General features: G+C 38.4%; 2 protein-coding genes across 2 annotated transcripts; one reads left to right on the plus strand and one right to left on the minus strand.

The window, feature by feature from the left end:
• Positions 1 to 552: 552 nt before the first annotated feature.
• Positions 553 to 6623, minus strand: LOC135933161 (proteasome subunit beta type-8-like). Its single transcript, XM_065471173.1, has 5 exons — positions 6450 to 6623; positions 4275 to 4281; positions 3584 to 3713; positions 652 to 849; positions 553 to 564 (listed from the first exon to the last, which is right to left on the minus strand). The coding sequence occupies exons 1-5, from the start codon at positions 6499 to 6501 to the stop codon at positions 553 to 555; spliced, it is 399 nt and encodes a 132-aa protein (XP_065327245.1). The 5' UTR covers positions 6502 to 6623.
• Positions 6624 to 7888: 1265 nt separating this feature from the next.
• Positions 7889 to 14984, plus strand: tapbp.1 (TAP binding protein (tapasin), tandem duplicate 1). Its single transcript, XM_065470357.1, has 8 exons — positions 7889 to 8198; positions 9417 to 9608; positions 11165 to 11413; positions 11536 to 11895; positions 12040 to 12363; positions 13634 to 13735; positions 13936 to 13964; positions 14120 to 14984. The coding sequence occupies exons 1-8, from the start codon at positions 8138 to 8140 to the stop codon at positions 14129 to 14131; spliced, it is 1329 nt and encodes a 442-aa protein (XP_065326429.1). The 5' UTR covers positions 7889 to 8137; the 3' UTR covers positions 14132 to 14984.
• Positions 14985 to 15986: the final 1002 nt, after the last annotated feature.

The raw sequence follows: 15986 nt of genomic DNA on the forward strand, positions 1-15986 counted from the left end.
ATATATATATACATATATATATATATACATATAGATAGATAGATAGATTTGAACAGATGTACCTAATAAACTGGCAGGTGACTGTATACTTCAAGGTCACTGTTCAGATTTCCTGTATTCTTTGAATATTTGCCAACGTGTAGTTGCTTGCATTGTGTACATGCAATATAAAGCATACAGTACTTTTTTTTATCAGTACTAGACACATACTTTCATTAATCAAAGGACAAATGTATACAAAACAACAAACCAACAGGAAACAAAAGACTGCATTTGGCACAGGGATTCTTTGAGCTAAATACTAACATGAGCAAATTCTTACATTGAGTAGTTGTACCTTTATTGTCAGAATCAGAATACTTAATCACTGAGGAAATAATGTATTATTTAGTAAGCAAGCTTTGCAATATTTGGTTATTTACACTAAATACCAAATATCACTGAGGCTAATATGAACCACTGAGGTTTGTACCTGACATAGGGTGAGGAAAGATTATGCAAGTTCTTTATCCTCTAGGAAACACAAATGTACTAACTGATCTATCCAATAATTCAGGCATCAGTCTGGATCAAAGTAAACTTTAAAAAAAAAATCCCTCTAAAAGTACTTAAGAGTTTCAGGAAGTTTCTCTGCGCATGCTTACTGTTTACCACTCCACCAGAGTAGTCGTTTCTGTGTGTAGTGTGAGCGATGCCCCGATGGCCGAGTTCATACACCTCCTCTACTCTCATCTCTTCCCTGTAGCCGCTGTCCACCACACCGTAGGCGTAGCTGTTCCCACAGCTGGTGGAAAACATGCCGCCAGACAGACGCGTCCCATTATTGTCCACATAGTACAGACCAGGACCCTGCAGAACAGACAGTCTGTAATATCTTCATTATTTTAAAGGCTAAAGTGGATGTTGTGCATTTTCTTAAAATATCCTCACATCAGCTGCTCTCATTAATTACCAACCTGCACTGTAAACACTAATGTAACTATCTGATCTATGATACCTGCAGTACTGTATGCGCTTTTATCTTCTAATGTCTTTAAGATTACACTGATGATCACAAGTTTTTGAAGCCTATTAGAAGGTTTCAGAGTCACATAACAGTTTGGTTTTATTTCCTATTATACATTATTTAATCAATATGTCATGTTTGTTGTGATATTATGTATGTTTCTATAAAGTCGACAGACACTTGTGTGGTCTACAATCTTAACATAGCAGTGGTTTAGGTTAAGCAAGTAAAATATAAATAAGGATAATACAACACTTTTTTACATAATCTACACAGCTACACAGAGAATAACAGCTTGTGGGAAAAAGTATCTTTAGCAACCCTTAAATTCCATTTCATACCACTTATCCCGCCTTGGGTCACAAGGACGGCAGACTGAGCAGAGAAGTCCAAACTCCCTTCACCCCAGCCATCCTTCAGCTCATCCAAGGGGACATGGAGTCTTTTCTAAACCAGCAGAGAGATGTAATCCCTGCAGAGTGTACTGGGTCTACCCCGAGCCCTCCTCCCAGCAGGACATATCCACAACACCTCACCTAGACGTACTAGTCTGATTTCTGAAACACCTCTACTGACTCCTTTTAATGTGGAGGAGCAGCAGCTCTACTTTTAAAAGGAGTCACTGAATTTAAGGATGTGGTCATCCAACTTCCCATGGATTCTAATCAAAACCATAACGCTACTAACAATGTTTTTACAACAAAGTAGCTTACAATATTTTTTTTTATTTTATTTAACCTTTATTTAACCAGGAATGTCCCATTGAGATTAAAAACCTCTTTTTCAAGGGAGTCCTGGCCAAGAGGCAGCACATTTCCAAACAAATACATACAAACAAACAAGATTAAAAATTACACAAAACAATTACACATTATTGAGGCAGTCTGTAGGCCTTTGAGTTTAGTTTTAAAAACATTTAAAGACAACAATTCAGTCAGTTTCCAGTCTTTCTGTAACAGGTTCCATGAAAAAGGCGCAGAGTGGACAAAGGCTTTCTTACCCAACTCTGTGCGGACAAGGGGAACAGACAGCAGCAGCTGATCATTTGAACGCAAGGAGTAAGAACCACTATTTGTCCTTGTGACCAAAGTACAAATATAAGGAGGCAACAATCCAAGAATAGCTTTGTAAATAAAAGTGTACCAATGCCCCTGTCTTCTAATGGCCAAAGAAGGCCAATTTACTCTTAAGTACAAGTCACAATGATGGGTCAGATATCTACAATTGGTGATAAACCTCAAGGAAGCATGATACATCGTATCCAACATTAGAAGACATGAAGAAGAAGCGTTCATATACAGAATGTCACCATAATCTAACACAGATAAAAAGGTTGCAGTGACAAGACGTTTTTTTACTGCAAAAGAAAAACACTGTTTATTACGGGGAAAAAAACGAAGTTTCAGCCTCAGTTTCTTTACAAGTCTCTCTATATGTGGTTTAAAGGTAAAGGAGTCATCTATCCAGACACCAAGGTATTTATATTCATGAACTATCTCTATGACATTTCCTTCAAGGGTGGACACCACTGGAATAGGCTCTGGGACCTTCTTTGACTTAGAAAACAACATTAGCTTAGTCTTGTCAGCATTGAGAACTAATTTTAGCTGGATAAGTGAATGCTGGAAAGCAACAAAGGCTTTCTGTAAGGTTTCAATGGCCTGAGTAAGAGATGATCCATAACAGTAAATAACTGTATCGTCAGCATAAAAATGCAAATTTGTGTCTGAGACATTTTGACCCAAGTCATTGATATATAAAAGAAACAAAAGGGGACCCAAAACTGAGCCCTGTGGCACCCCCTTGTGGACAGCAACAAATTTAGAACAAAGACCTTCAAGTTTAATGCACTGGGTTCTATTATTCAAATAATTTGAGAACCACGCTATTGCATGTTCTGACAATCCAAGGCTGAGCAGTCTGTTTTTTAGGACAGCATGATCAACAGTGTCAAAAGCTTTTGAGAGGTCAATAAAGAGTGACGCACAGTACAATTTCTTATCAAGTGCCATAATAATATCATTTATCACTTTCATAGTGGCAGTGTTAGTACTGTGTTTTTTCCTGAAGCCTGACTGAAATTTAGAGACAATATCATTAGAGTACAAAAACTCCTTCAACTGGTCACAAACTAGCGATTCCATGATTTTGGATAAAACACACAAATTTGATATTGGCCTATAATTAGTCAACACCAATGGATCACCTCCTTTCAATAAGGGCAAGACAAAAGCTGATTTCCAAACCGATGGAATTTCTTTGGTTTTAATTGACAAATTAAATAAAATTGAAAGTGGTTCTGCAATATAATCCGCTGCCAGCTTCAAAAAATAAGGTTCCATCAAGTCTGGACCAGGAGGTTTTCTGTGATCCAAAGCCTTTAAAGCTTTATGCACTTCATAAACACTAAAAGGTACAAAGTTAAAACGGTCTCCAGAAAACATAGAGAATTCTGGGCAAGAATTTGTTAAAAAAGTTTCTGCAGAATCAAACAAGGAAATATTAGGCTCGGCTTTAGTGAGACAATCATTTTTCAGTTGTGAACAGTAAAATCACACAAACACACCCTCAGCTTGCCTCTTTGTCCCATCCACAGATCATGCTCCCCATGGAGAGGCCCATTCCTCTGTAGCCCAGCATCATGTTAGACAACGGCTTAGAGGCAGCAGCCACAGAGATCCGGTGGTTGTTCCTCAGCCTGTAAAGTCTGGGTGAAATTACAATAAATTATTGATTTATGAACAAATCATTTCACAAATTGTTCAACTATGTGGTCAGTCCAGATTATCCTGAATTTATAATCTGTCAAAAAATCCTCAGTATAGCCCTCCTGATTTTAAGAACTTTAAGAAAGTTCACAGGTCTGGAGCTGTGGCGTGTCCACAGGCCACCCCCCCAACCAGACTGGCCACCCCAGGTGCCACCCCGAAGCCAAAACAACAAAATCCAATGAAATATCAAATGTACGATTATGTTTTCACAGTGAAGCTTAGATATCCGAGTGTAAGTGAATGCAGCATCGGCTTCTGCGCTATGAGCATCATGTTAGCAAAGGTAGGAGAGCCAAGCACGAAAGAGGCACCGCAGAAAACAGTTTTTCGGCGAAAGATTAACAGTTTAACATAGCTGGACTGGCCATCGAGCATGGCGGAGCTTCCACGGCGGCTAGCAGGTGGATGAGGGAAAGGGGAGGCAGGAGGAGGAGAGACCCGAGGCAGTCGCCAGTCCGATTGTCAGGTGAACTGAACTTCAGGTAAGAAGTTATGACCTGCAGTCTATCTGGGTCAGATATAAATCAAGTTTAGGTGGAGTTTATTTTCGTTGTGCTGACTTTTTACAATCAGTTACAATAACTCTTACTGCGTACTAGCTAGCATGATGGAGTTTCTATACAGCTGGGTGGCTGCTGTGATGTTACTGATAGTGAACTTTATTTTATTCATAAGGTTAGTTAGTAGAGTTGCCAACGGCTCCTTAAAAATGGAATGGTCCCTTATTCAGAGAAAATATTACAGGTTTTGTATTGAGCTGAGAAGAGACGCAGTTTGTCCCGAACTTCAGCTACAATGAAAAAGACACAAAGCTGGAGTTATTCTGTCTTTACGCTGCACAGCTTCTTCTTCTTCTCTCATTCTCTCCCCTCTCTCTCCTGTTGCTACTTCAATCATGAAACTGATCAATGATCAGCTGATCGGTTTTTCTTTTTTGTTTGTTTATGCCCACTTTGCGCCAGAAAGAGGAAACCAGTGGATGTCGCGCTAAACAACAGCAGCACGTTTAAGCTTGATCAGCTGTTGTTAGAATTTATTTAATATTAATTTCTAGTATCAGCTGATGTTTGCTGGAGCCACAGCTGTAAAGCTGCTGGTCATGATGTCGGTTTGGATATGTGGTGAGAGGAAAACATGCAGATGAAACCAGAAGATGTCCTTACTGAATCATCAGAGCTGAACAGGTGATGGAGAAACAGGGTTACCTTTAAGGTGGCATGAATGAGTTGAAGGGAAGTTATGAGCTGTTTCTGAGAGACAAATAACACCAGGATCCTTTTCTATGTAGCTGACAGCTGGTAACTGTGCAGGGGCGGGTCTAGCAAAGTTTAGCCAGGGGGCCAGGTAGGGCATTAACAGGGAGAGGGGGGCACAAAGAAATACTTTTCTTTCTTATTCTCATTTAAAATATCTAGCTTTTATTAAATAATTATCTGAATCTTGCGAACAAAGTTTTTATCTGACGTAAAATTGATAGAAATCATACATATACCAACAAGACAGTGTACATCACTATCACAACAGCGTTTGTTTTCATTCAAAGGCTTTATGGCTTTAATACCTGGTGGGCCGGTCTGTAGTCAAAATGCCCAGTTTTTTGTCCCAGTCCAGCCCTGCAGGTTAATACTGGCAGTGTCACCATGCCAGCTGACTGTATTTCATCATCAGCCAGTGTTGTTCTTTATACATCAATATTACCAAAGTTTACCATAAAACAGCATAGAAAGTATTTACTTGCTTTCAGGTTTCATTCAAATGTTAGTCTTTTCATTTGTTTCCCCACTTTTTTCCTGTTCCAAAATCAAACACCAGTTTGTAAGAAGATTATCTTCTTTTTTAATAGGCAGATAAAGTTTTGCATTGGCTAATTTGCCAATTGTATGTTAAAAATGTTTGTATTTTAATATTCAAAAATGTTTTTGCCCAAAACATATGTGCACTATATGCCAGTAAAAATACTATGCAAATATTGCTGTCCTTGAATGCTGAGTAAACACTGACAAAGCACTGATTGTATCTCTTGTACTTCATCAACGCAGTATCTAACAACTTTGCACCGTAGTGATTAAAACCTCATTCTAATAAGAGTCAAAAGCAAATTCAGTTATTAGGTTTACAGGGTTATTGAATGATGGTTAACGGTTGGTAGATTTTTTTTTTTAACATTATCTGCCAATTACATCTGCCACCCTTCTCCAAATCTGTGCCCCTACCTGGCCCCCCCAACAAAAATTTTCTAGACACGCCACTGGTCTGGAGTATATATTTTGTTTGTTGTAATGAGATGAAAATAGAAAAAATTGTATGTTTTTATTTTTTTTTAAAAACAAAACAAGGTATGCAATGACCATGCCAATTTAATAAATCTGTATTCATTGTGTTTCAGCAAGTTATTCTCAAAGTCTTTACATGAATTCTGCAGAAGAACCTCTTGTTGTGAAGTCTTAATTCAGCTCTTTGCTTCACTCAAACAAAATCAGTTTTCTTATTTTCATTTCACTCTTAAAGTTTCTTCTTTCTTTGTTCAAAGTCATAAAACATTCAAGGAGAAACTCGATAAAATACTTGTGTGTGTCGTAGCATGCGGTCAGGCTACAATACACCATCAAAGCTGAGAAAAATCATGAAATAATTGAAGTCCTCAGGAGATAATATGTAGGACAGACCTGCACTCTTTGACAGGAGTCTCTCCCAGTACTGACAGTCTGCAGCACTGCCTGACATGGTGCCCAGCAGGGACAGCTTGATCTCTATCACCTTGTTCACATCGTTGGATGCTGCAAAGACATGAATAAAATATGCCGCTCCAAAAAAATAAAGGGAACACAAAAATAAGACATGCCAGATCTGAATGAATTACATATTCTTATTAAATACTTGGTCCTTTACATAGTTGAATGTGCTGACGACACAAAAAAAACAAAACAAAACCCACAAACATTATCAATGGAAATCAAATGTAGCAACCCGTGGAGGTCTGGATTTGGAGTCACACTCGAAACTAAAGTGGAAAAAACACACTACAGACTGATCTAACTTTGATGTAGTGTCCTTAAAACAAGTCAAAATGAGGCTCAGTAGTGTGTGTGGCCTCCACGTGCCTGTATGACCTCCCCCTTGTTGAATTGAAATGGCAAATCCACAAACACCTGTCATTCACTCTTCTTTTCTCCTTAAATGTAATTATTTTATACAAATGGAAATCTTTATATGTATGATATCTATGCTCCAGGTCATATAGCTTGATCATCTTTTGATTAAGAGCTTTTAAGTCTTCTATAATCACAGTTAACACATATGTTGTCACGTCAGGCAAAAAACCTGCTGCGTTTTTGTTTAGTTTTTTTGGTGTGTTTTAGATACAAACAATGAGGAAATCACATAAGTTGAAACTACAGTGGCAAGCCTCACTAATTCTGCTGGTGGTGTTTTGCAGAAAGGTCAGTCACAGTGTTAGAGCTCCACCACTGGCACTCCATCTCCACTTCTTTCTGTGAAACCACGTGATCACTCTGTTAAGTTTCGTTTTTGTGTTTATGACACCCGATCTGGTTTGATTTGCAAGCGTTGGCACACAAACCGAGAACAAAGAAGAGTCTGTGCCAGGACGTTAAGGCTTCTTGTCTGACTTGTTCTGCAACGTTCCTGCAAAAATAAAGAAGGGAAACAATCAATTATTAACATCAATATTTTAGACAGGTCAACGGACTTAAAAATAGTGTACAGCTAACTTTTAATCTGTAAAGAACAACGTACTAAACTCATACAGTGAAGTAATTTATGATAAATTCTCTATGCATCAAAAACATAATTAGAAAAAAAATTGAACTTCTATCACTGTCTAAATCCAAAGACTATACACTCAGTATGTTTTACAATATAAAAACAAAGGCTGTGTCTTTGGGTTTAAGACTTTCTTTTTCCTGTTTCTCTTGTCCTCATCTGACCGCTGCCCTCAGACTGGGTTATCTTTCTTATGCCTTGCTGCCACTAACGTAGCATGTTACGCCACCGTTTGCCTTTGGATTATTATGTGCCAGAGCACGCCATCTAGCGGCGGGATGGCAGTACTCCTGAACCTAATTTTTAAGACGTAAGCTACTGTAAAATCTTTGTTTTCAAGCTTCCGGTTACTTTAATTATTCCAGATACACATTCACTAACAGCTAAATCCTGATATATTTTAAAATTAGGGCCGGTTTTTGTGTTTTTCCTGGATAACTGACGGACTCGTCGTATGTGAAAGTGAAACTAAACTTGATCTCGGACTTGAAGGGGAAAACCAGCCATCTAAACCTTGTTTAGTCCGTTTGGTTGCAGCTAGACGAGGGTACCTGACTGTGAAGAAACACGGATAAACATGACGGAATTATCTACCATCTATAAACTGTCTCTGATCGCCGTTACCTGCTTTTTTCAAGGTAAGCTAGTCGAGCTCATTGTTGCTCTGCTGGTCTGACAGACAAAAATACATCTATGCATGCTGTATTACTAATATTATAAACCGTACATGAAAGAAAGCCATTTGTATATGCATGCGAGTCCTCTATCTGTCAGTAAGATCCAAAAGTTGCAAAACAGCTGGTTGAAAATGTCCAAAACAACTTGGACTATAACGTCAAGTCTAACTCTAATTAAACATAGTAAAGTTCCCTTGTGCAAGCCGAATTTAAAATAATGCCCAAATGCGTCTTAAAACGTGTAAGTGAATGTTATAGGTGTATGCATGATTACGATTAACAAAAATAACCGAAAATTAATACGGCTTTAACATGGTGTTCTGCGTTAAACCCTGAGCGAGTAGTGCACGCCTATTTTCGTGCCCAAAAAGTGATCGTCTGCCCAAAAGTGATTTCCGGTATTTGTCGAAAAGTGATCATCTATATTTAAACTGCTGTAAATGACTTGTTGACCATTAATATGTGAAAGAACGTAGAAGCTGCAATCACTTTTTGGCAAAGTTCTCCTACATTTATCCAGTTAAAAAGTGTCACTGACATTAAAAACGCCTTCTTTCAGTGGTACATGGCCAATAGCGTATATGTAAACTACAACAAATATAACAATAGTTCAATAAAGATGTTTTAAGTGGCCAAAAAGGTCTGAATTGGTTACGAAGTAGGTACAATAAAACAATAAACAGATTCATAAAGATAGTCTTTATTTTATATGTAACCCCTGACTACAGTCTCTTTACAAATACAATCATCGTCATCTGAAATCACAAATTGAAGCAGTGCAGACTGTGTGATATTCACAGTAAACAGCTGGAGACCTAATTTTCTGGGAAAGGTAGACGGGCTGCTGCCTGTTTGCTAAATGAAAAAGCAAAAAAGAAGGGGATTAAACCAAAAGCAAAACACTGAAGGGGTGGAAAGAGTTAAGTACAACATTTATGGGTCGCCAGACAGAACTGGACTTTTACTTTTACTTTTAGCTGTCATTTTAAACTGGACCTCATGAAACATATTACGCTTGTTTTAACTTTCTGTTTCAATAATAATTCCTATAACTGCCTTGTTTATTGGTTGAGCTTGATTGGATGGTGTCAGGAAACATAATGGCATAATATAATGTGGTCTGATATTTACAGAGTTTTTACTACCCATTAATCTCCTGTTAAACTCTCTTGTCTGAAGCCTGCAGCAGCAGCTGTCCGGTGTTGGAGTGTTGGTTTGTGCAGGAGAAGGCGGGACGAGGAGGAGGTTTAACTGGCGCTACGACCCAGGAAAAATCCCTGCTTCACATCAGAACTGAAGAAGACGGACAGAGTGACGAGTCCCAGCGGGCTCCTAAAGACATCAACCCAGAAAGAGTCTACTCTGTGATCGGTTAGTTAAAGAAGACAGAGAAGAGGATGTTTAACCACACACATGTCTGTATGTTGGAGAGAGAGAGAGAGTGTACAGTGTGCACTTTGCTGTTTTACATTCACCTGTGTGGGTCTTTGTGCGTGTATTTAAAGTTAGTGTGGTCGAATTATTTGAATACAGAATCAGCAGAATGAGTAAAATACAATCCAGCTTAGTTAAATAAGTTCTGCAGCTTGATAAAAGTCACATTTTATCAGAGTTTAGGTCCATTTTTCTTCTCCTCTCTCTTATCTGGATGCATTTACATCTGATTGAGTCCCAGTATGTCTGAACCATGGCTAGCAGATTTTACCGCTGCTAAAGCCTGAGGCAGATACTTAACGTCCAACATGACAATGAAAATAGCTCAGTTAACAGAGAGGAGTCCATTAGGCATAAAATGATTGAAAACCATAATTATTTACACTAGAACATTTTAGATGATCTGTTGAAAATAAAGGAAATGGTACAGTCGAAACAGTCACACTAACATTTCATCATCTATGATGGCTCCATTCCTTCGCTGTAGCGTAATTTTGATAAGTCACAGAAAAAATCCCACTGATGGAAAAATAGTCATAAATTAATAGTCAGGTGATCAACTGACCTCATATTTGTGAGCACACAGGGTCGCCAAACCTCCAGTACAGTGGAAGGCTCATACCTGTTTCCTTAGTGAAGTCCAGGTGGTGACTTTCCTTGTCTGGCAGTGTGTAATAAACATATAGACCAAATGTTCCTCTATAAAACATCCCAGCTGCTCGTTTTAGTCACTAAAATGTCTTGGTGTTTAAAAGTTGCTGCACATAAAGTGTGTATTTAGCACATTAGGTCTTCAAAACATGTATTTCCTAGGCTGTTAGTTTGACTCCATCATCATTTCTCTTTGAGTTATTAAATGTTGTGTATACATAAGAATTAAGATAATAAATCCAAACAGGTATTCTTAGCATCCCTGCATGTTTCTATATTTTTCTTTTTGTATTTTTATGGATTCCATTATTGACCAAAGCATCTCTTTTTAAGGTTTATTTGTTATGTATTTTCAAATGTGTAGGTTTAAAGGCATATTTGTTTAGGGACAGGTATGTAACATGAACCACCCTCCACAACATTTACAGCATAAAATAATTTGCCATATCTCTCCCATATGGGGACAAATATAAATAATAAATAATACTGAGCAACACATACAAAAAACTATACAAAAAAATACAACATGAAAAGCAAAAGAAGAAAATGAAATTAGGTAAAAATTATACCACAAACTGTGTTACTATGTGGGTTAAAATTTTCACTTAATATATTTATACACATTTAAATCTACTTCAGCATATAATTAATATTTTATTAGGCAGAAAAACACTGATTTCAGTTTTATGTCTTAAGCAGATCTAATATGTGTTGGTCTCCACACCATCTGCTCCTTAAGATCAGGCTGCTGTTCATCTTTTTTTCTTTTATTTATAAACAGATTGAGTGTCTCAGACATCTTACATGTTGTATAATCGTGACCTTTGACTCCTGTTTCTCAGACCCGGCTGGCACCCTCTGCCACCGCTCGCTCAACCCTCCCAAAGGCTCTGTGACGAAGCCCCAGTGTGAGATCAACCCCTTCCTGCCGCAGCCCTCCAGCCTGGACTGGGTTTCCTCGCTCACAGAGTCTGGCCTCAGCCCCGTGTACCTGCAGGCTGAGTGGTTTTCATCTGCGTTTCAGGGCCTCAACGAACAGCTGGGCATCTCTACCATCACCCACGCCCCCACAGGATCTAAAGAGCACAGTGGTAATGATCTAATTTTAACCCAGCATATTAATATCTGGGAGTTCACAAATCAATAAATTAATTGGTCCAGAATTATAAAAGTTTATTACCTCACGTGTGTCGTTCTGACTCTGTTTCCTCAGTGATCCTGAGCGTGACGACTAAAACGGTCTCTGTAAAGTCCAGACTCGGGGAGCCCGTGCAGCTGGACTGCGGCTTTTGGATTAACCCTTCCTCTCCTCTGTATGGGGCTGGATTCGCCGTTGAATGGCGGTACCAGTTCAGAGGCCGCGGACGGCTGATTCTGGCTTACGACGGGAAGACTGACCGCCTCGCCGACACGCAGGAAGAAGGAGCCACGCTGGACTTTGAGGCTTTGCACGAGAAAGGAAACGCATCCCTGCTCCTGCAGGAGGCTAAAGTGCTTCACTCTGGGACGTACATCTGCACGGTGTATCTGCCACACCTGCTCGCTCAGGTGGCGCTGGACCTTGAGATTGAAGGTGAGGAAAATGTATTTCTGGAGTATTACGCACGTTTGTTTCACTAAAATAAGCAGATGTGTTTAAAATAAACACTCAGCTCTGTAAAAACTCCAGATTTAACTTTTAACCTCATCTTGTTCTTCTGTTCCTCTCTCCACCCAGAACCTCCATCCCTCTCCATCCACCCCTCCCCCCTGCCCCTCGCTGTCCCAGGTCAGACTATAAACGTCCAGTGTGAAGCGTCCGGCTTTGCTCCCCTCCCCGTGGAGTTCAGCTGGGAGATTAAAGGTACCGACGGGAAGTCCAAGACCCTGGATTCATTCAGCGTAACGGGCCACAGGCAGGCCTGGGACCGCACCTTCAGCCAGACCTCCCGGCTCGAGATCGACACCTCTAAGCTGGACCTGGGCAGAGGAGGGGAGCTCACCTGTGTGGCCGTCCACGCTGGAGGCACGAGACGGACCAGCGTGACCCTCAATGTCATTGGTAATGTGAAGCAAACCTGGAAGACAAGCAAGCAAATTAACAGCTCAGTTTATGTTGAGTTAAAGCAGTTTTTATACACCTGGAGAAGGTACTAATGGTGAAATAGAGAGAAGAAAGGTAGAATAGTATAGAAGTGAAACTGAAATAAGAAAAGATATTACCACTAACAAAACACTTTCCTTTAAATGTGGCTTATTAGGTTAGTATCACATATAAATGACTAAATATTTAACTATTTGAATAATCTTGAAACACGTTTACCTGGATAACTTTTGATGTAGTTCAACACATTCTTAGATTTAAGTAAACAGTTTGAATCACCAGCTTCTGGATTTAAAACAGTTTGATTTTGTTAATCACCAAATAACCATGTAGTACCATTAATGACTCACTGTGATATTTTTATTTCTAAAAACAGAGCTAAAGTAGTAAGATTTACTGCATCACAAACCTTCAGACTAACCTGAACTGTTGCATTAAAGTAATAATTAATGACATTAGAACATTTTAGTACATCTGTTATAGATGAATGAAGCAGCACAGATATGCTAAACACCATGAGAGCCATTAAATAATTATTTCTGTTAGTACCTGAAATGGCTCGGTTGGGTGACAAACATGGGAAGGGCTTTGTGAAATAACTCTTAAAGGTTGGATATTGAAGTATATAAAGTACTGTGGAAACATTTTAGGCAGCTGTAAACAAAGAATGCTTTCAAAAATGGAAGTGTTAATCATTTATTTTCATTAATCAACAAAATGCAGTGAATGAGCAAAAGGGAAATCTAAATCAAATCAATATTTGCTGTGACCACCCTTTGCCTTCTTCTAGGTACACTTGCATTTGTACCGAGTTTTTGAAGGAACTCGGCTGGTAGGTTGCTCCAAACATCTTGGAGAACTAACCACAGATCTTCTGTGGATGTTGGCTTCCTCACATCGTTCTGTCTCTTCATGTAATCCCAGACACACTCGATGATGTTGCGATCAGGGCTCTGTGGGGGCCGTTCCATCACTTCCAGTACTTCTTGTTTTTCTTTACACTGAAGATAGTTCTTAATGACTTTGGCTGTATGTTTGGGGTCGTTGTTCTGCTGCAGAATACATTTGGGGACAATCGATATCATTTATATTTTTGAAAGCATTCTTTGTTTACAGCATTTTTTCACACCTGCCTAAAATGTTTGCACAGTACTGTAAGAATGATTTAACTGATATTAACAAACCCATTCAGATCAGATAAATCCTAACGATCTTTTTTTCTTTTCAGGGTTCAGTTCTCCGTCCATCGAGGACTCTATGGCGATGGTCGGCGTGGCGCTGGTGCTTTATGGGCTCATCAAGTTTGTCTCGTGGACGTTTACCAGCTCAGGTAGCAAATATTGACTCAAAAATATCGTCCAACAGTTTTAATGTGTATTGAAGTTTTTTTTAATCATTTCAAGCTGGAGAAAATGTTGTTACCTTTTGGATCAAATAAAAAATAATGTGTAATATATTTCAAAAAGTAAAATGTTTATTAAATTCTGTGCCTGACTTTGTATTTTTTAATTTGTATTTCTCTGTAAATAGGCTCAGCTGAGGCTGATAAACAAGATAAGGTAATATCCCTGTTATATTTACTGCAGACAAACATGAAATGTGTTTACAGAAATCTCTTATTAATTTAGTTACCTACTGTATGTTACATCACCCTGGACGTGGTGCTTCTTGGTGTCTCCTCTGAATTTAATTTTACAATTTTTTCCCATCACAGAAAGAGAAGTGAAGATGAAAGAAGGCGACTGACCATCAGTGGCAATAATCCACTCGATATGTTTGATGGGATTTCAGGAGAAGCCTTCCACATGTTCATGGGACAGATTATTTCTTTTTCTTTTCTTTTTCTTTTCTTACTGCTCTGGTTTGGAGGTAAACTTGTATGTTTTATGCTTGTTTTTAGCAAATTTGTTTATTTTAAAACGTTTGGATTCAACTTTTTGTTCTTTAGAAAGGGACAGGGTTATCTCGAAGAAGCTGAGCGCAAACACCTTTCTTGTGACGTTTCTTTAATCGTTCTTTATAGAGCTGTGTGGTTTTGCCTTCCTCTGTTTATGGTTTATATGTCGTCACAAACACTGGAAATAAAAACTATGAGAGGAAGTTTGGAGTGATGTGTTGAAACATCAGCTTCTATTTTTTAAAGGTTAATCCTTCCATTCGATGTTCCCGTCTGTCTAAAATCCTCATTAACTCACACTTTTTGGAACCAGAGATCGGACTGTATTTGTTGGTTTATAAAGAAAAGGAAATGCTGTTTTAATTAAGTAAAAATAATTAGACTAATAATAGACTCATTATTTTAAAAATAATATTTATAATAATAATAATAGACTGTTCAAATTGTCCATCTTATTTTTGTCCTTTTTGTAAATATAGAGATTGTATTTCTGTTTTCATATTGTTTTTAGGTGTGTTTGTATTTTTCTTCATCACATGCTTGCCCGGGCTAATAAACATTAAATCTGTGACTGAAATGGAGATTTTACAAACAGAGCACAAAATTCTGCTGTAAGGAAGATTTAAATTAGCATCTGATTTAAACGGACTCTGAATTTTAATTAAATAAAAAAAAATCTCTTGAAACACACCAAATAAGTGCTCTTCTTGTTAAACACTCTGCTCTTATACACGCTTTAAACCACACATTCACTCACACTTACTGGTCACTTCATTAGGTACACCTTAATAATACTGGGTTAAATACTTTTTTGTCCTCAGAGCAGCTTTAATTCTACATGGAATAGATTCAATAAGATGCTGCAAATATTCTTTTGAGATTCTGGCCAATATTTACATGTTAGCATCACACAGTGTCCATGGCATGTCTCTCTCGTTCTGCTACATCTCAGAATTGCTCTATTTGAATGCAACTTGGTGACTGTGGAGGCCATTCATTACAGTGAACTTATCCTCATGTACAAGAAATCAGTTTGCAATGTTTTGAGCTTTATGACATAGTGCATAAGTCTGCTGGAACCAGCCATTTAAAAATGGGTTCACTGGTAACAAAGGGATGGAAATGGTTAGCAACAATACTCAGGGAGCCGATGGTGTCTAAACAATACTTTGTAACAAGGTGCCCGAGGTTCATCAGGAAAATTATACCCCATCACCAGCCCGAACTGTAGACAGACAGGATGATCCATACTTTGATGTTGTTGACCCTAAATTCTGATCCTCCCATCTGAATGTTACAGCACAAATCATGACTTGTCAGAGCAGAAAACGTTTTTCCAATATTCTGCTGTGTAGTTTGGTAAAGTAGTGTGGTAAAATCCAAGCAGATCAGCATTTTCTAAAATATTCAGACTCAAACTGGCTCTAACCCCCCTACCACGTTGAAAGCAGCTTAAACCATCTTTCTTCCCCATTCTGAATCTCACATTGAACTTAAACACAAAATAACAGTAAATCTGATAAAAGTTCAAAATATAAAAGTACTAAATGTAAAACAATTAAAGAAGCTTTATAAAGTCAATTAAGTACATTCAAAGAAATAATAAAATAATAGTAATAAAAATTTACATCAACGGTACACGTCAGCAGCTGTCCAATGGGAAATGGCATTACTCATCGTCACG

Source organism: Pelmatolapia mariae, linkage group LG22, assembly GCF_036321145.2.
Source record: "Pelmatolapia mariae isolate MD_Pm_ZW linkage group LG22, Pm_UMD_F_2, whole genome shotgun sequence".
Classification (NCBI taxonomy): Eukaryota; Metazoa; Chordata; class Actinopteri; order Cichliformes; family Cichlidae; genus Pelmatolapia; species Pelmatolapia mariae.